At 31.0% G+C, this 22,453-nt stretch overlaps 1 protein-coding gene across 4 annotated transcripts in view; it reads left to right on the top strand.

Annotated features, from left to right (window-relative positions):
* Positions 1 to 21,602, top strand: part of msl-2 (male-specific lethal 2) — a 29,800-nt gene extending 8,198 nt beyond the window's left edge. The window contains exons 2-4 of one of the 4 annotated variants that reach the window (XM_075354327.1): positions 1,670 to 1,939; positions 11,521 to 11,652; positions 20,900 to 21,602. In XM_075354327.1, coding sequence (XP_075210442.1) covers positions 1,670 to 1,939; positions 11,521 to 11,652; positions 20,900 to 21,028 — 531 coding nt within the window. In that variant the 3' untranslated portion in view covers positions 21,029 to 21,602. Of the gene's footprint in view, positions 1 to 1,669; positions 1,940 to 11,520; positions 11,653 to 12,305; positions 12,456 to 19,429; positions 19,537 to 20,899 lie in introns of those variants that run through there. The other 3 variants (XM_075354271.1, XM_075354382.1, XM_075354424.1) reach the window with 3 other exon arrangements.
* Positions 21,603 to 22,453: the final 851 nt, after the last annotated feature.

Here is a 22,453-nt window from a genome sequence, read left to right as displayed (position 1 = left end):
CAATGGATACCGGTGTACTTTGGTGGTTGGGGTTCAATTAATCGCACAACTCTGGAATGGTCGGCCTTAGTCTAAACAAGACTACATCTCATTTACACATAATATATATCATCCTCTCTCATTGGGCCATATTATTGTTCTCTAATTGAACAGATTGCGTTGTACACATTAGGGATATATATATAAATATATATATTGTATCTATGTACAAGAAAAGGTTGATATAATAAGTATATCTATTATTACTAATCTTTGTTAATGATTATCTTAGGCACTAGCCTAAGATAATCATTAACAAAGATAATTATCTTTGATTGATTATCTTCAATCAATTATGATCAACAATTATCTTTTTTACTTTATTTTAATTTTCAATTTACTTATTAAATTTCAGTGCAGAGTTCAGCTTGCTAACTTCAGACAAAATGGGGTAAAGTCAACAGTTCATAGAAATTAAAATTAACATTAGTTAAATATAAACATGTGTGTGTGTGTACATATATATATATATATATATATATATATATATATATACACATTTATTTATTTTTTAATAAGATGTCTGCACAAGGAAAATAATAAAAAAACAACTTTTTATAACCCAACCAAGATTATGTAGTTAATTCTGTTCTGAGAATTGTAATTGAAAGTGAGTGATCTCAGAGACAAATGTCAGGGTTTAAAGATAGAATTAAATTAAAAAAGATTAAATATCTAATACATCGCCGTTAGAAGGCTGACGGGTAGATCACATCAAGAGTGAAGTGAAGAAGACTGTATATTTAGTCAGCAGAAGTCCTTGTTTCACTTGCTCTGTTATCAAATTTTAATGTAAAATAACTGAGAGATAAGGTGTAGTTTTATGATTTAGTATTAAACTGACTTTCTTTTTCTTTTTTTTCCTGTTTAGCCTCCGGGAATTACCATTTAGGTATTACTTCAGAGAATGAATGAGGATGATATGTGTGAATGTAAATGAAGTGTAGTCTTGCACAGTCTCAGTTCGACCATTCCTGAGATGTGTGGTTAATTGAAACCCAAGCACCAAAGAACACCATTATCCATGATCTAAAATCCTTATAAAAGTAACTTCCCTTTACTAGCACTTGAACACTGGAACTCTCAACTTCCAAATCAGCTGATTTGGAAAGACATGTTCACCACTAGACCAACCCGGTCCGATGGGTTTAGTATTAGACTGACTATAATAAAGTTTGAGTGGAGGTAGAATGAAAAGAATAGCCTTATGATATGTATTGAATAGTATTACTCACATTGATATTCCTTTTGATGCAAAGTAGTACTAACAACTGATGAGTTAAAAGAAAATGATTTGTTTATTAAGGAGAGAAAACTGATAAAAAGAGGCGGTAAAATTATAGCAATAGAATTGTAGGAATTAGTAAAGACTGAACCATTAATCATTAACTTTTGATTTTTATTCTATGAAAGAATGATTTGAATTAATTTGCTGAAAGATCAGAGAGAAGCAATTGTTTGATTCGAATGTTTACATCACAAGCTGTAACTGTTACAGGTTGGTTCTCAAGGAAGGAATTGTGAATTGTAGATATGTTCTGTACAACTATAGATATATTTATTATGCAGATGAAACGAACATTTTGATATTGTAAAACTGTTGTTTTTATAATTTTTATTGTTTTTACAGACTGTTCAAACTGCATTACGTTTACAGACAGCAAGGCGGAGAGCCAGAAGCAATGTAAAAAAATTACCACATAATTCAGTAAAAGGAAGCGGAGGAGGTGGAGGGTCTTCTGGTACAGTAAAAACTGGTTGTAGGTGTGGTAATGCAACAGCTACTCCTGGAAAATTAACTTGTTGTGGACAACGTTGCCCATGTTATATTGATAGCAAGGCATGTTTAGAGTGCAAGTGTCGTGGGTGCCGTAATCCCCATACATCTGATGGTCATAAGGTCAGTTTAAAATGAATTTTCGGTTTACATTTTACTTATATAAAGATTTACTTATTTTCATTCCATTTTAGATTTCTTACTTGCTGCTATTTTTATAACTTATTGTTATTCTTATTAAAAATAATTTACGGAATGATTTAAAATCTAAAACAATATAATTAACCATTTATGTGGTATTACTTAGGATATAATGGTAACATATGTTCTCCAGCTTACTGCAAAATCTGTTGCAAAAAAAAGTGTAGCCACTAACACTATAAGATGGTATTTTTCGAAAACCATTTTATTTGTTATCCTAGTTTTTACTTCTTTAGTGATATTTACTTCCTTGTACTAACTAAAGGAAGTTCTGTGATTATAAAAGATTTCAGTTTTCAGATTTTAATGGAAATATCCATTTTGACCTTCACTGAATCCATTTTGACTAGTTTTGGCGTGACGTCTGTACATAAGTATGTATCTCACATAACTCAGAAACGATTAGTCATAGGATGTTGAAATTTTGGATTTAGGACTTTTAACATCTAGTTGTGCATCTCCCCTTTTGATTGCAATCGACTGGACCAAATGTGTCCAAAAAAGCCCAAAATTCAAAATATTTAGATTTTGGACTTTTTCTTAACTGCAGTAATAAGCCCTCATTGAGAGCTTTTCAACAATACATCATAAGTGGTACTTATTTTCATCGGTTCCAGAGTTATAGCCAAATAAAATTTTAATTAATGAAATATTTGGATCTTACAAGAGGAAGGCACATTAAATTATATTTTATGTAGTTTTCTTTTTTTTTAAATGTGTATATGTAATTTAATAGGCGTACAAGCAAATCATGTGGTGTGCACATCAGATTTTTTTTATTACAACATTCATAAATTTTGTATAATCAAAATTATGCTTTCTGAAACTTTTAAGCATGGTATTTGTCATCATACTAAATATCTTAGAATAATTTTTATCATAACTTTCTTATCATTATGTCTATACTGAGATGTATATACAATATTGCATTATAACTTTAATTTTATATAAAATGGAAATAAATGAAGATAGCTATCAAATTTGAGTATCTTATATTTTACTAAAAGGATTTACTAGTTACTGGTCAAATTTTTTTTTATATAATTGTCACCACTTTAGGCTTTATTACAAGGGTCATTTTAATATAAACTGGAGTTTGTTTATGTAGCTTTATTGATATTATTTAAAATTACAAATGAATTACCTTATTTTTCTACATAGATTTCTTCAGCAGAAATACAATTTCTCCACCAGATAGGTAGCTTCCTGATCTTCTCGTCAAAAAAGCAAGATGGCTACCACAACAACTAGTTGCGCACATAATGCTCGACTGCAGGATCATCTTCTAATCTTTCCTCTCCTAAATCTTCTTTCAGGAAACCAAACATCTGGAAATCACACAGTGATAAGTCTGGACTGTACAGTGGGTAATCAAAAGATGTCCAATGAATTTTAGCAAGTTTATCTTGAGTCTGAAGTGCTGTATATGCAGCTATACATCATTGTGGAGAAAGTGGTCGTTGTGAATTAGTTGCTGTTGTCTTTTGTTGCTATAACCAGCCTTAACCAGTTGCAATCATCCAACAAGTGGCAGTATTATGTAGAGTTTATCCTCCTTCATTCATGCAGGAAATCAGTCTGCAGCATACTTTTTGACTCCGAAAATAAAATTGCCACCACACTATACATGTTCTCTTGCTTTCCTGGATGTAGTAGTGGACCCACATTTCATCGTAGGTCATAATACTGTCCAAAAATATCCCTCCTTCTTCCACAAAGTAATTCAAAAGCCGTGGACAGATGTCTTTCCAGACATTGCTCTGTACCTCAGTTAGAAGGCATGGAACTCATCTCGCTGACACTGCCGTATCCAGGAGTGTCTGACAATACTGTATGTATACTCCAAACACTTATGCTCACCTCTGATGCAGTTTCAGCCAAATCACTTTCCACAAGGTCATAAACGACCTGACTGTTGTTATCATCTGTGGACGATATTTGTGACTTTCATTTACCACTGCATCCACAGCCACTTCAAATTTTTTTGCCCAAGCAAATACTTGAGTTTTTGACAGTATAGCATTTCCAAACTGTCTGTAAAGTCAAAATTTCAGAGGATTTGACATCTTTGTTGGCAAGAGATCTGATTATAAGTTGTTGTGCAACAGATGATGGTACCTCCTGCTCATCTATTCTGCTCCTGACATGGTAACATGACCTACGGGCTTGACTGGCTGGTTGCTTCACTTCATACATATCCAGCTAACTACCTGCAGTGCTCTATCACATTCTCTGTTTTTCCTCAGTCCGCACTGTAAAATACCAGTTTATATTTTAATGACCCTCGTACTTAAAGTGGCTCTCCCTGAACATCTCTTTCTATATCTATTACATTCTATATTTTCTTATTTTAGAATGTCAGTATATACAACCCCTATTATTAATTTTATTATAATAATCAGGTTACAAGGAAAATTAAATACATTATAATTGGCTATAAGAATATTGATTTAGTACTCAGTATACTACATCATACTTGTTGAAGAAAAATACTCAAATAAAACCTATTTTAATTTTACAAAATCTTTTGTGATATTTCATTGGAAACGAAACAAAATGAGCATATTTTTTAACTACACAGTTTTTCTTTTGCCATTTCATTTGTAGTTGACTTCTTGTGAATATGCCAGAAACATCAAGCTTTTGAAAACTGCAGTAAAAATTTGCAAATCTTAACATTCTAAACAGTTGGATTGTAAATAACTTTTTTTATGTATATGTCTATTGTCACTTGTTCGTGGCTCGATCAGGATATTGTGAAATTGACAGTTGCAAATGTTTATATAATTACAGATTGTTGGTTTAAGAATATAAGTAAAACAAGACAAATCAATAATAATAATATTAGTAAATGACAATAATAAAAATAATAATCACAACCATAATAATAACACTAATAAACATAATTTTTGTTTCCTAACATGCATTCCTAACATTAATCTATTTTTTGATGCTGATAACAAATATGAACTCAGAATCTTTCTATTGCCCACCAATTTTGAAAAATTTTCAATTTTAATTAAAGGATTTTTTTCATTTTTCAACGTATAGTTAGCATTTTAAGGTCCTATATGGTATTTTGTTAGCTCATTTTTTATTGTTTAACTTTGTTAATATAATTTGTAAGCTGTAAATAAGCAATCCTAGACAAAGAATTTAATCATATCATAGTCACATATTATGGCATCATATCTAATACTTAAGAGTGAGCCTTCATGGACAAGATTAATCATGCCTGTGCAGTCAAAACATGTAGCTGAAAACACAGCTGTGTTTTTTGTATTAAGCAGTGGATTTAGAAATGAATTAATTTTGTTCAATTTTATTGCTGTCTTAAGTTTGTTAAACACTGCAGTGCCGTAATGGCTCAAAATTGTGTAAATGATGTGGATGCATTTTGTTATATATTTGATAAGTTTACTGTAAAATCAAATAGAAAAAACATTATACCTGTAATTAATTTGTACATGCATATAATTTGTACTTTAAGGGTAAAATTGGTGATCAGGATAAGACAAGGGCTCCTCATATAGTATGCACTAATTGTTCTATATACTTAAGAGTATAGCTGAAAGGTACACGGAAGGCTTTGCCATTTGGTGTACCTATGGTTTAGTGTGAACCAAAGGATCGTGTAACCGATTGTTACATTTATTTAACTAGTGTGTCTGGAATTTCTAAAAAATCTAAACATACTGCAAAAAATATCCTTCATTGCAATCTGCAATCAGGCCTGTACCTCACAGTGAAATTATTGCAGGTTCCTAAGCCCCCTATGAATGTGTGTTTCAAAAAGCAGTGATAAAGAATCAGGCAGTACTGAAGAAGACAACAATGATTTTAATTTTGAATTATCTTCCAATAAGCCACACCTTATATCACAAGGTGAATTAAATGAGTCGGTTAGGAATTTAAATTTAACAAAAAATCTAGCTGTAGTGTTAAATAAATAGTGCTGTAGTAAGTGTTAGGATAAAGAATGCAAGCTTGGAATTTACTTCAAAAAATACAAACGTTTTGGGCTTTCAAAGCTGACAAAAAGAACTTTCTCAGTACTTTATTAATGAAAATAATTATGTTTATTAGACAGATATTGATGAGCTTATGTTACACTTAGGACAAGTTCATAAACCTGAGGACTGGCGCCTTTTCATAGATTCGTCCAAGTATAGTTTAAAAGAGGTTCTACTATGCAATGGTAACAAATGTCCTTCGATACCAATCACTTATGGTGTTAATTTGAAAGAGATATACAATGTGATGAAAGACATTCTTGAAAAAATAAATTATAAAAAACATAGCTGGAACATATGTGGTGATTTGAAAATTATAGCTATTTTGTTAAGCATGCAGTTAGGCTGTACTAAGTATATGTGTTTTCTCTGTGAATGGGGCAGCCGAGCTAGGGATAAATATTATGTTACCAAAGAGTGAAAGAAACAAGGCAACTTAACTCCAAATGGGAAAAATATTATTCATGAGTCCTTAGTTGAACCCAAAAAAATATTCTTACCCTCTCACCATATCAAGCTAGAACTAATGAAAACTTTTGTAAAAGCAATGAAGAAGGATAGTCTCGGATTTTTGTACATCATGCAGAAATTTCCAAATGTAAGTGAAGGAAAAATTAACGAAGGAATATTTATTGATCCTCAAATAAGAGAGTTGGTCAAAGATGATGTATTTAACTCAGTGTTAAATAATATAGAAAGCTTGGGCATCATTTAAAGACGTTTAAAATCCAACAGTTACCATGATATTGTTAATCAACTTCTTACTTCATACAGAGCTATGGGATGTAATATGTCTTTGAAAATACATTTCCTCTATTCACATTTGGATTTTTCCTGGACAACCTCAGAGACGTAAGTGACGATCACGGTGAGCGTTTCCACCAAGACATTTTGATGATGGAAAGCCACTATAAAGGGAAATGGAATACTAACATGCTAGCCGTTTACTGTTGGACATTAATTTGGGATGTGCCTAAGGCTATTTATAAAAGAAAAGCATCAGCGAAATCATTCTAACACAGGTGTGACCACGCAAAATTATAAATTTTACAGATTTTAACTATATTTTCCCTTAATTTTTTTTTGGAGTGTAATTTATTTAAAACTAAGGACAATAGAAAAATTGTATTTATAGATCTGTAAAGTATGTAGAAAAAGCAATTCAAGAAATGGTATCACATTGAGAGAAACATTAAACAAATTTTTTTTTGTCTATCAGTGTAATCAGAATAATAATGACAGTAGTATAAAAATTGTAAACAACAATAATAAAAATAGTAACCACAACTACAATAATAATCAGAATAATAATGACAACAGCAAACAATAATAATAAAAAACAGTGATTACATACAAAACAGAATTTAAAGTAATTGTCAGGATTTATTCACCGGTAGATAAATAAGGAAAAGCAGAATTCAGTTCCATTGATAAAAGACATTAGCATGACCGCTATTCTTAACACTTTTAACCACTAGTCTTGCATTAACAATAATTGTACAATAGATGAGACAAGTATAAAGTTATTTCACTGCAAATACTTTTGCTGTTCACTAATAAAACTACACTAACAGTTTATGAATGAAATTAAATACATTATTTCTTTCACCTATAGTCTGACAGTAACTCACCAAACCATTTCTTGTTTTCATGTACTGGAATGTGACTCATGGTGTCACCCCGGGGTGCAGAATATGTCCGAACATGCAAACATGGTTTGGGGGAAATTTCACTGAAATTTTTATCAGTCATGGAAAATAGAAATCACACCATAAATATCAACTGACATTACATTCACATCATTTTACAATTATTAACTAGAATATTTTATCTTTTAACAAGTTTTGAAAAGAAACATTCATCCTATTGAGTATTAGAAAAAAGGTAGCAACGTCATTCCTTGTAAGCGATGACTCATAGACTCAAATCAAACAGGCAAGGGGGATGTATTACTGATAAGAGCATTTTGGTCACCAGTGTTTGCATGCATGAGTGCGTCTTGTCTCCTTACTCCACTATTCGTTTAGTTTCTTTTGGGTATGCACTAGGGTTTCTTTGTTTTTATTAGTTGGCCAGCTGCAAGCGTATTGTTTTGTTTAAATAGTGAAGTAGTCGCGTGACTTTTACTAGTGTTAAGTGATCTACACAACATACATTATAGCGAGTATAAAATATCGTAATTGTACATTAATTAACTATGTTGACATTTAAAAGCAAGCAAGATGTGAACTGTGCGTTTTGTGACTGGCGCAGCAGATACGATAAACTTGGAAATCATTTTGAAAATAAACACCCATATGAAAAACCAAGAACCAAACATCAAGCTAGTGTTTTTGTATTTTTTGAGTAAATTAAGTGTCTGCAACCCATGTATTTTTATTACTTCTCTTTTTATAACTCATCACATTAAATAAATTGGTCAATAAAACATAATAAACACCCTTGCCTTAGTTTTGGGGAAATTTCTGACCGAAAAAATTGTGTTTGGGGGAGATTTCAGGGGTCTGAACATTTTCTGCTTCCCTGGCATCACCTTAGTAGCGTCGAACCTGCAGTCGAAATTCGTTCCTTCACTGACCTCCTCGCAGAATACTCTCGCTTCAAACTCATATAATAACTCCTCTAGTAGCACTGTCTCGTAGCTGACATCATAATGTCTCACTTGACTGATTTTGCAGAATTCATTTCAACTGGTTTTCCCTGGAATATTTATACTCCTATCTTTACCTGCCAGACCAGACTCCAGTTGAGCGTGAGAACAATTGACCAAGCCCTTTTGTTCCCATGCATTCCTAATCTGGGTCCGGTAACTCTTCTCATGGAAGAATATCTGTTGAGGTGTGTCAGTGGGCAGTATTACAAAAGACGGTAGTTAAACGGACCTGTTACCTCTACTAGTCCCTTTCTGGATTCCTCCCATTATTATATTTTTTATTTTTTCCTAATTGGCAGTAATCCATTACTCAGGTCCGTTGTACTGGTCTTTCAGTAGTGTTGTGGCAACTCATTTTTAATCCATTCAAACTTCTGTATAAGTGTGTAAATAATAATCTCAGCAATAAAAGTACTGTTTCCTTATCTTTCAGAAATTATTATAATATCTAAAGTATTATTATTAATGTAAAAAATTATGTATCAGTTATCGTAAAAAGGAAAGTTATGCTTATAAAAAGTTCATACTTTTATGCTGCAAACTTGTCTTTTCGTTTTTTGCAAATTTTGTCTTTTCATGTAAGCTGTTTAGAAATTTTCTTTTTAATCCTACCAAATTTTTAAAATAACAGTAATAGTTTTTGTATTGCATTGATCAATATTAAACCAAAAAAAAAACATAGATTTTTCATATCCACTGCCGTTGCAGGTGTGTGAATGTTACTGAAGCCTCATCATCTTATCCTATTACTCTAAATTATTTCTCATGAAACACCTCATTTCTCCACACACTTATTAGTATTACTGGTTGAATATTTCACTTTCAGAAAGCTTGATCTAAGGGAGGCATTGTGGCCCCCAGAATAATTTTAGATGAATGAACTCATTTACCTGGCATCTGTAGATTTGGAGAAAGGATTTGAATATGTGTAATAGGACAAAATGATTAAAATTTGAAAATTGGAGATGTTTAAAAGAAAATTTGACTGAAGTATAGGGATAGAGGTAATATCCAATTTTTGTAAGCTGTGGTAAAAAAAGATGAATAAAGAAAGCGAAAAAAGTATCCTGATCTGTGTGGTTTCAACTTGTATAATTATAGATGGAGTATTTCAGGAATTAAAAGAAAAATTTGAATGTCAAGTAACTATATTCACAGAGAAAAGATAAAAATGATTCATTGATGATATTGTTCTTTTGACAGAAACCAAAAATGAGGAACTAATAGTATGGGTTTACTGCAAGAATAAAAATTAATTTTTGAAGTAAATAAGAGTAAAACAAAGTTTGACAGAAAGGAGAATGAGGAAATAAATATTAAGATGATGAAAATAACATACTAGAAGTTATAAAATTTTACTATTTTGTAAAATTACAAAAGATGATTGAAGTAAGTTAGGGATCAAAAATAGTCTGACACAACCAACAACAGTTTTTATGCGAAGTAGCAGTTTGCTAGTATTTAATACTGTGTTCAGTGTATCTCCTAAGATCTAATATAATTGTTCTACTATTGTTACTACTTGATCTGCTAAAATAATATAGTATTATGCACTGTTAAAAATACATATTGCAGGGTACAAAATACAGTGCAAGTGAAATACTTAAAGCAATTCTGGAACATAAGATTCACACAGACGGAAGATACATTTTGGGTCAAGGTAAATGTATAAACAATTTACTATGGTAATACTGGAATAACATCTAAATAAACATAAATAAATATCACCTCTCCGTAAGCGCCTCAACACCGGCTTATTTTTAATAAATAAAGTCATTAAAGTGAGCAGTCATAAAGCAGTGGATTATTATAAAAATGTCAGTAATGTAAAAAAGTAGCAAAATCTGGCAATTCTGTTCAAAATTGTCAATTTTTTCAGAAAAGTATTGTTATAATTTTCGATGACATCCTTGAAAGAAGATAAAATTACTGTAGAAGAAAAAAACAATGTAACTTTTGCAAATCTGGTGATCTTTACAAGATAATAGGCGAGCCAAAAAAAATTTATTGAAGTTTTAATTTAATGCATTTAAAAAATAAATTTTAACATGAATTGGTGGTTTATTTAATACTATTTAACTCTTCTTAAAACATTCTAAGTTCTAAACACAACATTCTGAAAGTGGCCACAATTTTGATTCACATGCTATTCAGTTTAAGTTTTTATTTCTATCACACAGTGTAACAACATACTTACAGTAATCGTGGTTATTTGGTGACAATTTTTTTCTTTGAATTCTTCAGTGTTTCATGTGGTGGATCACTGAACACCACTTTCTTAAAATTGCCCTATAAAATAAAAATCATATGCTGTGATGTCTGGTGTTCTTCGGGATCAAGGAATATTATTACTGTATCTGTAGATACTGGTCTGGAAAAATTGGATTCATTGATTCGCTAACTGCGTGACTGATTGCATCTTGCTATTGAAACTTCTTGTCTGGATTGATTTCAGGTGTGTCTGCTGCTTGAGAATACAAGCACGCTTCAGTTATCCAGTCATGTCAGTTTGACATGATGTAACAGCATTCCCATTATTGTTCTCAAGGAAATATTGACAGATTATTCCAGAGGATAATATTGTCACCATGTGATGACTAATGCTTATAATGATTGTTGATTCATTTCATTAAAATTGTTTGTTGTCCAGACCGGGTGCTTTTTTATTTAAATAACCACATAAGTGGAATTGTGTGATGCATTATGTGAATTACAGTAATGTCTTAGTTAATATTTATAAGATTCAAAAAATGGAAACAAAAAGTGATATAATTAAGTAGTAATAATAGTACATGATTACTATCATTTAATGACTACACTACTTGAATTTTATACAGATATGCATAAATCCTTATGAAGGATCCTTTGAAAAGTGGTGTTCAACAGGCGAAGTAAAACTTAATGACAATGGGCTGGTTTGTTGGTGTTTTGTACTACTGAAGTTCTTTCCGCATCTTATGTTTACAAATGTATGTAAATTTTATTTCTTTATCAGAATCTTGTTCATTGCTGAACTAGTGACCCAGAGTTTAGTGGAATCAACTGGCAACACTAATCATTGTGGTATATATATAAGTGGTGTTGAAATCACGATTGTCAATATAAAGTGTAACTGATTTTATAGAATCTTTAATTACAAATGCATACTGTTTATCTGCCCAACACTGCATCATAACTAAGTGCTATGGAAAGTAGAATGTATTGTTACAAATACATTGAGTGTATACTGAATACATTTAATGTTACCAGAAAAAATGTTAACAAATCCCTTATTAAATACTATAAATTGTAACTTAGGTTAAGACAAAGTTTTTCTTAACTAGAAAATGGCCATTAAAAAAAAAGAGAAAATTGCAGAAGCTAGAGATTTGTGTAGTTAGTAAGATAGTCTAATGACCAAATTCAACCTTAACAAACCTGTTTCCTGTGATCACTGAAATAAAAACTATGCTATTTTTATTTGAGTAAGAGATTGTGGTGTATGGTCAACACTTGATGATTGAGTTGCTGTTAATGCAAATTAAAATTAACAACACAAATGTTATTGTTAATATTGTTGGTTCATTTGTAAATTTAATCACTAACAAATAGTAGTGGTTTATGTGTATTCACGTAATTTCAGATACGTCCTGTGATACCTGAACTGCAAAACTACCAGTTGCAGTTAGATAATACAACTGATCTTGCAACATTATCTACTTCACAGTTTCCTATTACTTCTTCAGAGGTACCTATTTCATTAGTACCTACTGCAAGCAGTGCTACTGTACAGGTGATTAACAAACCTTTCTCTCAGAAAAATTTTTACTGTGATACATTCACTAATATTATGTTACATGTTTACTTCTAGTTACTGTTATTGATCCTTTTAATACATGTATCTGTTAAATGAATAATTTGTAGTAAAGCACGTTAGGCTAATACTATAATAATATGGAAATATTTTTTATAATTTACCTTGATTTAGCTTGAATGGCTCAAAAAGTACTTTATAGCAATTTCTCTTCATCAAATTAGTTTTGTGTTGTTAAAAAAAAGAAAAAAATTAAACAGTTTTTTTTTTAATCAGGAGACATGTACTTCCCTATTGTTTGATTAGACTGCACCTCTTTTTCTTATGTTCTTTTTTTTTTGTCTTCTATGCCTGTTATTAATAAGTATTTTGATATTTTTGTGTATGTTATGTATGTTAGCCAGCTACATTTAGTACAGATTTATTTGTGAAAGATTAGTAAGTTTTAAATTGGTGTATTTTATCTAATTTCCTGTAAAGAGGGAGTAAAGTCCGGTCGGTTTATTTGTGTATGTATGTGTGTATGTGTTTTAACAGTAATAAGAATAGAAGGTGAGAAAGGGAAAACTTGTAATTCAGGTAGGAGACATGATTTAGTCTGCTACCTTGCTTTTCAACCTATATTTGATGCAGTTTAAGAATCGAAGGACAAATTTGAGAGTTGACTAAGCATTTAAGGAGTGAAAATAATGATAAAATGATGATTATGATGTAGTTATTTGGAGAGATAAAAATGAGTTAGGGAAGCATTTGAGGTAATACTAGTGGCCCTTTGCTGCTTCACAGTGTTAGTTTATTACAAAGTAATGTTATACGAGAGTAAATCAAATATAAATAGAATTTTATTTTTAAAAAAATTTATTTATTGAAACATAAAAGGCAGATATAATTTATTTTTCTACATCCTGCTTTAGAAATACATTTTTCCCAGCGAGAAGAAAGATTTTTTATCGCAGCATTGTAGAATGAAGCTGATTGTGTCAGGAGCCAATTGCCCATGAATCCCTCCATGCCCTCATCATCTTCAAATCATTGCCCTCCTAGAGCTTGGCTAGAGTAAGCGGCCCAAACAAATGAAAATCACAGGGCGAGGTCTGAGTTGTAGGAAGGATGATCAAGTTGTGCATTTCTATTAGTTTTGAGACTGTTAGAACTGCAGTATGGTGCCTGGCATCGTGGAGGAGGATGGCTTCTCGAATCGCTTGGTCTCGTCTTTTGCAGTGATATGCAGCCCTCGTCTTGTTCAACAGCTCGCAGTAGTAAGCAGCATTAATTTCGCATCACTCATGCAAAAAATCACTCGGCAAAATGCCTCGCTGGTCAAAAAAAACAGTTGAAAGAACCTTGTCAGCTGACATTCAAGTCTTGGCTTTCACTGGGGCTGCCTTCCATTTTTTCCACCACTCCATACTGACTTGTTTTGACTAGGTAGTGTAGCGGTGGACCCACGTTTTGTTGCAGGCGACGATCCGACTCAAAAATGCATCACCTTTCGCAAACCATGCTGAAAGCCTCTGACAGACCTCCAAACGTCCCAACTTCTGATCTATGGTCAAAAGGCGAAGGACCCATCTGGCACACACTTTATGGAACTGTAGGTCATTTGTGATGATCGCTTGACAGCTCCCATAACTTATTCCAACCTGTTTTGCAATTTCAGATACTCTCATCCATCGGTCATCTTCAAGAATGTCTCAAACCGCGCGAATATTTTCATCTGAAATGCTGGTTCAAGGACAGCGATTGTGTTCCTGATTTTCCACTCGTTTTTGTTCTTCCTTGAACTCTTTATGCCAGGTAAACACATGTCCTTAACAATGTTTGGTCCACAAACTGTGCAATCAATCTCTGGAAAATTTCCATTGCTTGAAGCTCCTTCACAAGCAAGAAATTTTATAATTATGCGTTGTGCAGTGGAGGGGTGCACCTGTTGCTCTGACATCATGAGCATTACTGATGAATTGGTTGGGAGTGTGAAATGGCCGGCTCTCCCTACTCCTATTGATCCCACCCAAACATACTAGAAGTGTGGTTCCAGTCCTACCAACCGTAGACACTCGGGAACAAAAATCCTGGTTATATTTGATTTACCCTTGTATATTTAAAAAGATAGGCTATAAACCTCTTCCATTTACTACACATCCCACTCCCAACCCCTTTGTTTTTCTCTTTCCTTTCCTACCATAGGTAAAATTTGTGCTCAAAACCTATTTCCAGTCTGTCTAGATGTTCTATTGGTTGGATCGGGTTGATGTTTTTTTATTTTGCTCGAAAACGCTTGCGGATATGTCATCAAGCATCAGTAGATATTCAAAGTGATTTTCCTGTGAGTAATAACCTCAGTAAGTTCCTCAATTAAGTAGTAGATGAGAATTTTTTGAAAAATTCTCGGAGTGGGACTCGAGTTTAGAGTTCAGTGATGCTTGATGACATATCTTTGGGTCATCTGAGCAGAATAAAAAAAGGCCAATTTATGCAGTAGAATACCCACATGGACTGGAAATAGATTTTTAGCCCAATTTTTTAAATATATAAGATATAAAATGTAAAAGAAAAAAAAGTTAATTATTACCATACTTGATAATTAGAGGCAGGAAAGAATGTTGAGGCCTGTAAAAAATGCTGTTTTTTATTATTTTATCTGTTTAGTGTTGCACTTCATTATGTGTTTCAATTTTTCTTCTGACTATAATGCATGAAGTGTACCGGAGACGCAAAAGGCATTAGTTAGTTTTGCTTATTAATAATGTACATTATACAGTCAATCTCTTTTATAACAGAGTGAAGTTATACTTCAGGAATTCACATTCATCTGGATTTTTATGAAATTTGTATGTTATAACATTGTGAAAAAGGCAACAGGAAACCATTTTGTTCCTTTCTTTTCCTTGGAACCATGCTGTGAAATGCTTGTTATTCTTAAGAACACTAAAGCTAAATTTGGAAAGAATTAGTGTCTCATGCTCATATAATTTAGTGTCTCACTAAAAACTTCTGCTGCAGCTTTTCATTAATACATAATCAAATCAAAGACAAGATTTACATTTAAATTTTTACTCATTACATAAATAATACTTTTCTCTATATTTGTATGTTTTACAATAGCGTGAAAATTAATCTGAATACAGACTTTATTTAACAAAAAGTAACTTTATTTAGAAAAAAAATCATACCTGTAGAATTTGTTAATATCTAGTAAATAATATGTCCTCCTTTATTCTTAATCATTTCACATACATGATTTGGCATCAATTCAACAAGCATACTGCACATTTTTTTTTATTTCTACATCATGAAACCATACCAGCATTATTGCTTTAATGAGGTCAATTTTTGTAATACAATTCATTTTTGAGAGTTGTTTTTTGACTATTGTCCAAAGATTTTCAATTGAGCTTAAGTGTGGGGCGTTTCTTAATCGCAGGAGCACTTTAATGTTTCGTTCTTCGAAAAAATTTTCCACTTTTTTGGTAGTTGTGCATGGCACTAAATCTTGTGTTGGCACACTCTGATGCCTTGTGCGAATTTGTTTTGAAGTTGTGTCATAACCCTTTCCTTCAAAATCTTGATATAAACATCTATTTTCAACATACTATCCACTGGAAGTAATGAACAAGGGTCTTCAGATATGAAACAAACCCTAAAACATCTTTCTGGGGATGTTTAATTGATTGTTGGATGTGAGCTGATGATATTTTCTCATCTGCTGCTTTCCTAATGTATGGAACCCTTTGCCCCTGAACATAAAAATGTGACTCATTAGAAAACAAAACATTTTTCCAGTTTTCTCTAGTTAGCATTTACTTTGGCCCAGAAGATCCTTTTTTGTACATTACTGATATTAAGCCAGCTGTTTGTCCAGCTGCAAGAAGTCAGTATCTAACAGTTGTTACATGTAAATCTGGTCCACTGGCTGCTAATTATCAATTAAGTCTACAGCAGTTAATTTTGGTTATGTTTACTTGTTCTCACTAAAGGATCCTAAAGGCCTAAAGGTCCTGTGTTGGAGTCGATCATTTTTTACAGTCACATTTACCTTTCCTTTGAGATGAAAAAGAATCAATTTCTTAAATTATTTTAAAATAACATTTACTGTCTGTAATCCAACACCACAGTCAGAAAATATTTTTTGTTATATCGTACCAATATGCCCACAAAGAGAAACAATTTTCAAGCACTTTCTTGGAGTTATTATTATTATTTTGTCCATTATTATTTACTCAAGACAAACAAAGAAAAAAATGATTTTATAATAAAAAATGAAATCTATTTATAACTTAAAAATTGTTAAATAACCAAAGAACAATAACCCCACATTACACACACAATTTAAAAGAAAGGGTGTGGTCAAGCAGTGTAGCCACAATTTAGAATTAAAGAAAAGATTCCCTGTGTTCAGATTAATTTGCATGATACGAAGTATTATTGCATTAAAAAATATTAAATAAAGCTTGTTGACTTTTAAGTTCTGAGCATTTATAAAATCAAATTTTGATTGTTGGGCCCAGAAATTCAACAGAAGAAAAGTGAATGGTTTATGATTTTGTTTGTTTGTACTATTGCATGCCACCTTTCTTCGACAGTGAACTTTTTTGATTAAGTAATTTAAATTTGTTTATTATAAACAAACATTTATTATTTGTTCGTAAAAAAACAAACATGTGATATTTACTTCATTTAAAATGAATGATTTCCTGACAACAAATTAATGTGAAATTTTGAGTTAAACTGGAACAATTCTTTGATAAAACATTTTAAATGTTCAGTTGACATATGGATGAGGTTAAAACCAGACTCAAGTGTTCAAATGATAGAAACATTTTAGAGATGGCTGCAGTTCAATTGATGTTGATCCTTCTTCTCCCAATATCCGTAATTGATAAAATTGTTGTAAAAGTTAAGGAATTCATTCACTGTGTTGTTTAACTGTTTGCAGAAACAGTTAACTGTTGTTAACGGTTGAAGAAGTAAGAATTAAAAAATTGTCCGTGAAATTAATAAAATTTCTTCATGAGTCACATTGTAGTCAAATTTGTGCCTTGCCTTTTGGCTGACAAACGACCCAGAAACAAATTAATCCAAGTCAAAAGCTTCTGATTCGTGCTAACATTAATGAAAACTTAAAAAAAAATATTGTTGCTGGAGATGGGATATGGATGTATTTATGCCATTAATATTATTCAAACAAAAGCTCAGTCATAACAATGGATGGCAAAAGGGTTCCCATAACTGAATAAAGCAAGACAAGAGTGGTCAAACGTTAAAGTCATACTGACAGATTTTTTATCAAGTGTGAGGACATTGTTTACATTGTTCATGAATTACCCGTGGAAGGCAAGCTAGTGAAAATAAAGAGTATTTTCTTGAAGTATTAAATGTCTTCGGAAAAAAGAGGGTTGAAGCTGGAAGTCAATTTTATGATGTATGCTCCATGCTGACAGTTCCTCATGCACAAATTTTTATTAGGCAATTTTGGGGAAACTTGAGAAAATTGTCATCCACACCTTCCTTATTTATCTGATCTTGCACCATCAGACCTTTTTTCATCCCCTAATTTAAAAATAAAGTTGAAAAATTAAAGATAACTGAAAATTCACTAGCTGAACTTGCAGACTATCTCGAATTAAGAGTTCCAGAATTTTTTCTAAGGATGAAAGATATCTTGTCAGAAATGGAGGGGACTAATTTGAAGGTGACAAGGCAGGGACAGCTTCTAAAGTAATAGGAGCATTATTTAAAAAGTTCAGGAATTTTAGAGATAAATCTCATATTATGTGGGAAAACTTACAGGCAGCAAAAAATCCTTCCTTAAGTTTTTATTTCTTCCTTAATGATTTTAATTTCTTTTTCTTTTTTTGAGATCCTTTAGCGGCATACATATATTCACACATTCATACACAAATTGTTATCTTAGAAATTTTTCATTTAAATTTTTATGTTGGTCAAAAAAAAGTAGTAGATTTTTCAGTGTGACATCAAGTATAAAAATTCAATGCAATTATATTAAATAAAACCAATAAGATATTGGATGTGCAAAAATATATTCAGTCTGTGGATTGGAACTCACCTTCTTTTTCTATTCCTGTCTTGACCACTTTATTCCATTAATGAGTCCACCCTTTATCTTTCCATTGCTCTGGCCACTTTTTGCTGCATATCTCAGAGGTGTGTGAATCTACTGATTTCATTTCACTTATTTTCTCTTAATGGTCCTGGCTTAAGATGTTCACATTTATGAACCGGTTCATAGCTTTATTCCTCCGTAGTTTTTTCCTGTGGAAAAATTCTATAGTTTTTCCTCAAGTTTTATTTTTCCTATTTTGTTTATCCTGTTAAATTATGTAATTATAATATATTATTGTCATCTTTAATTTTAATGTAACTTCATTTTCTATATCATTGTAGAGAAATGAAGTTGCATATAACAATCAAACTTTATTTTGCATAAAGTAAATTGGTTTGTAAAAAGTTAACTTATGATGGAAAGCAGAGTGTGTTCAATGAGCACTTTATGCATCAGTCTCCAAAATTCAGTAAAACAGTAAATATAAAATAAATATTTTTGAGTTTTATAGTTTTTTAGAAATCTAATACTGAATCTGAATCATATGTCTCAAGATGTTTATCTTATTTTATTTAATGCGGTAGTTATTTAAAAGTAAACTTTTTAGTCATTTAATTTTATTTCATTCATTTTTATTGCAAGTTTTTTTTTAAATTGTAAATTATTCACTTCTGCTTTGCTAAAATAGCTTAACACCATGATTGGGAGATCTAATTTTAAACACCGATTATTACATTTTCCAAAAGCTATTTACATAATTTGTTATCTAAGAGCTAAATTAATTTTTTTTAACAAGTTTTCGTTTTTGAAATGTTAACCTGAAATATGAGAATAGCCTTAAAACCAACATACCTACTCTACCCACTAACATGTTTTCTTTTCACTACAGATGCTTCTACTGCTTAACTGCAGCAATTATTTACTTGAAGCACTACAAGAAATCTACATCTTTTGCTTTATATGCTGCTATAGCTGTAACAGATAAGTATATTGATTGGTCAAATAAATATAAAAAATTGGTCTTTTTTTAAGTGTTTTGCCTTAGGAGACTTTTTAATTTTTAACAAAAAAAATAGATTTAAATAAATTGTAAATAATTTACAAAAAATTCTGTTTTTGTCTGATAGATGTTTGGTAAGTATTGTAAGTATGTAATTTTTTGGCCTGTATTTGGTATTTGGTTTTTTAACTTTGGACACTGTTGACTGATTTTCTTCAGACTTGGTGGACAGGTAAGTATGAAAGGATATATTAGATTTTTTAAAAATTAGAAAAAGGAGTGGGAGTGGTTTAGAAAAATAAAATTTGTAATCTTTTCTGGGACTTTCAGCAAAAAAGTTTTCTTACAATTGTTGAAGTTTTTTTTATCAAGATCACAAATTACTAAAACTTTTATTTAATATTCACTATCCTTCCCACAGAATGACTTCATTGTATATTTTTTTAGCTATATCTTGGCTTCAGAAAAATGAGTTTTTTGTATCTATATTCTCTCCATCAACAGTGCTTCAAACAATTGCAGAATTTGTTTGCCCATTCCACTCCAATGGTCTGTGGTAAAAACAAAATATATTTTTTTAGTTTTTAAAAAATGTTTAAAATGTATTTTTAATTTAAATCCATCTCATAAGTTACCCACTGCACTGAAATTATAAAAATCTCACTTTTTTATTAACCCATACAAAGTATTTTTTTAAGTATTTCTTGAATAAAGTTAACTAGAAAATTTTCACCTTCTTCCTAGAAAATTACAGCTTTGTTTATTTAGAATTATGGTTGTATCTCTTGGCATTTTTTAAACAGTTTTAAATAATTCTTTTTTAAATTTATTGTCACCACTTAGGAATTTTTTCATAAAAATTAATTTTACCTGAAATTGTGAAAAAAATTTCACAATTTCAAATTTTTAATGCCCAAAATATATTTTGTTTACTTTTTTACTTCAAACAATGAAGTAATCAAAAAAACTTAATGCCCCTTACTGATGGAAAACTACCAATTTTTTTTTTTTAAATTGAAAAATGTTTTTAATTTATTTGAAATCAATTGTATTGAGCATTTTAATCATTAAAAAAAGCCCCTGATGCTTGAATCCCAAGATTAAAAAAAAAAATCAAAAACATTTTTAAAAATTGGACGCCAATGCATTATTACTAAAAATTTTGGTTAGTGCTTATTTTATTGAGAATCTTGGCTTCAAAAAATTAAGACTTAAGTAAAACCAAAATAGATTTAAATATATATTCATTGAATTGAAAAAGATCTATAGCATAGCCAGAAAGGTTTTTTCAAAAATTTATTGCTGGTTTTTTTAAATTATAGAAAAATAAGATAAATTAAATTACTTAAAATTTTTCAGGTGGTGGGGATGTACACAACTCAGCTTCATAATGTGTCCACATCATCATCAGCAACCAGTATTATACTAGATGGAAACAGTGTTGTTACAACCGACCATGACTCTAATGATCTTGGACTAGAAATTTAACTATCACCTTATTTGTTACTTCTGCAAGTATATTTTATTTAGAATCAGTTGACTGATTACAAGCTCTTGATTATAAAATAATTTTTCCAATATATAATTTTATAGATAGTGTAGTTTTTGACCAAAATAATAGAACAGTTCATTTATTATTAAAAGTAAATATTCTGTAGTAATAAAGTATTTTTTTAAATGTTTAATGTAGTGAATTAACATAGTTAATATATGTTGGACCTTTTCTTCTGCGTGTACTGATGTTTGTTTAAAGAGAAAACTTTTAATATATTAAGTAAAGTACTAATTAATAATATATGTTACACAAGAATACAGATGCATATTGAAGGACTAAACCGAAATTACGGGTAACATATTTCATTTACTATGCGGTACGAATAAATTATAGCTGATATACTTTGTTACTGAAGAAAAATACTTACGATACGCAATTAGATTTTAATTTTATGAAAAAGTACATAACAATATACGTATTATTTTATCATTTATATATGAAATGTTTATTAAAATGGTTACAGTGAGCAGAATACTTCAACTTTTTTAATGAAATGAAAAAAATAAATGATTATATAATAACAGTGTTTTTAAATCATTTTAATTTTAGTGATACTTTGTTACCAACTATTTACTATTCTATGATTTTGGATAAGAAATCTGATTTCTTATGTTTATTTACAATATCAACAAATTATGTTAAAGTAATTGAAAAACACTATTCACAAAAATAGCTTGTATTGCATTATTTAGAAATACTGATTTTCCTTCATTTTAATTTAGCTGTTCTTTTTTTTTTTTGTCTTCAGTCATTTGACTGGTTTGATGCAGCTCTCCAAGATTCCCTATCTAGTGCTAGTCGTTTCATTTCAGTATACCCTCTACATCCTACATCCCTAACAATTTGTTTTATATATTCCAAACGTGGCCTGCCTACACAATTTTTCCCTTCTACCTGTCCTTCCAATATTAAAGCGACTATTCCAGGATGCCTTAGTATGTGGCCTATAAGTCTGTCTCTTCTTTTAACTACATTTTTCCAAATGCTTCTTTCTTCATCTATTTGCCGCAATACCTCTTCATTTGTCACTTTATCAACCCGTCTGATTTTTAACATTCTCCTATAGCACCGCATTTCAAAAGCTTCTAATCTTTTCTTCTCAGATACTCCGATCGTCCAAGTTTTACTTTCATATAAAGCATCACTCCAAACATACACTTGCAAAAATCTTTTTCCTGACATTTAAATTAATTTTTGATGTAAACAAATTATATTTCTTACTGAAGGCTCGTTTAGCTCGTGCTATTCGGCATTTTACATCGCTCCTGCTTCGTCCATCTTTAGTAATTCTACTTCCCAAATAACAAAATTCTTCTACCTCCATAATCTTTTCTCCTCCTCTTTTCACATTTTGTGGT

This window comes from Lycorma delicatula, chromosome 1 (assembly GCF_047948215.1).
Source record: "Lycorma delicatula isolate Av1 chromosome 1, ASM4794821v1, whole genome shotgun sequence".
Lineage (NCBI taxonomy): Eukaryota > Metazoa > Arthropoda > Insecta > Hemiptera > Fulgoridae > Lycorma > Lycorma delicatula.
The sequence above is the reverse complement of the archived record's forward strand: the minus strand, read 5'-3'. Positions and strand labels throughout refer to the sequence as shown.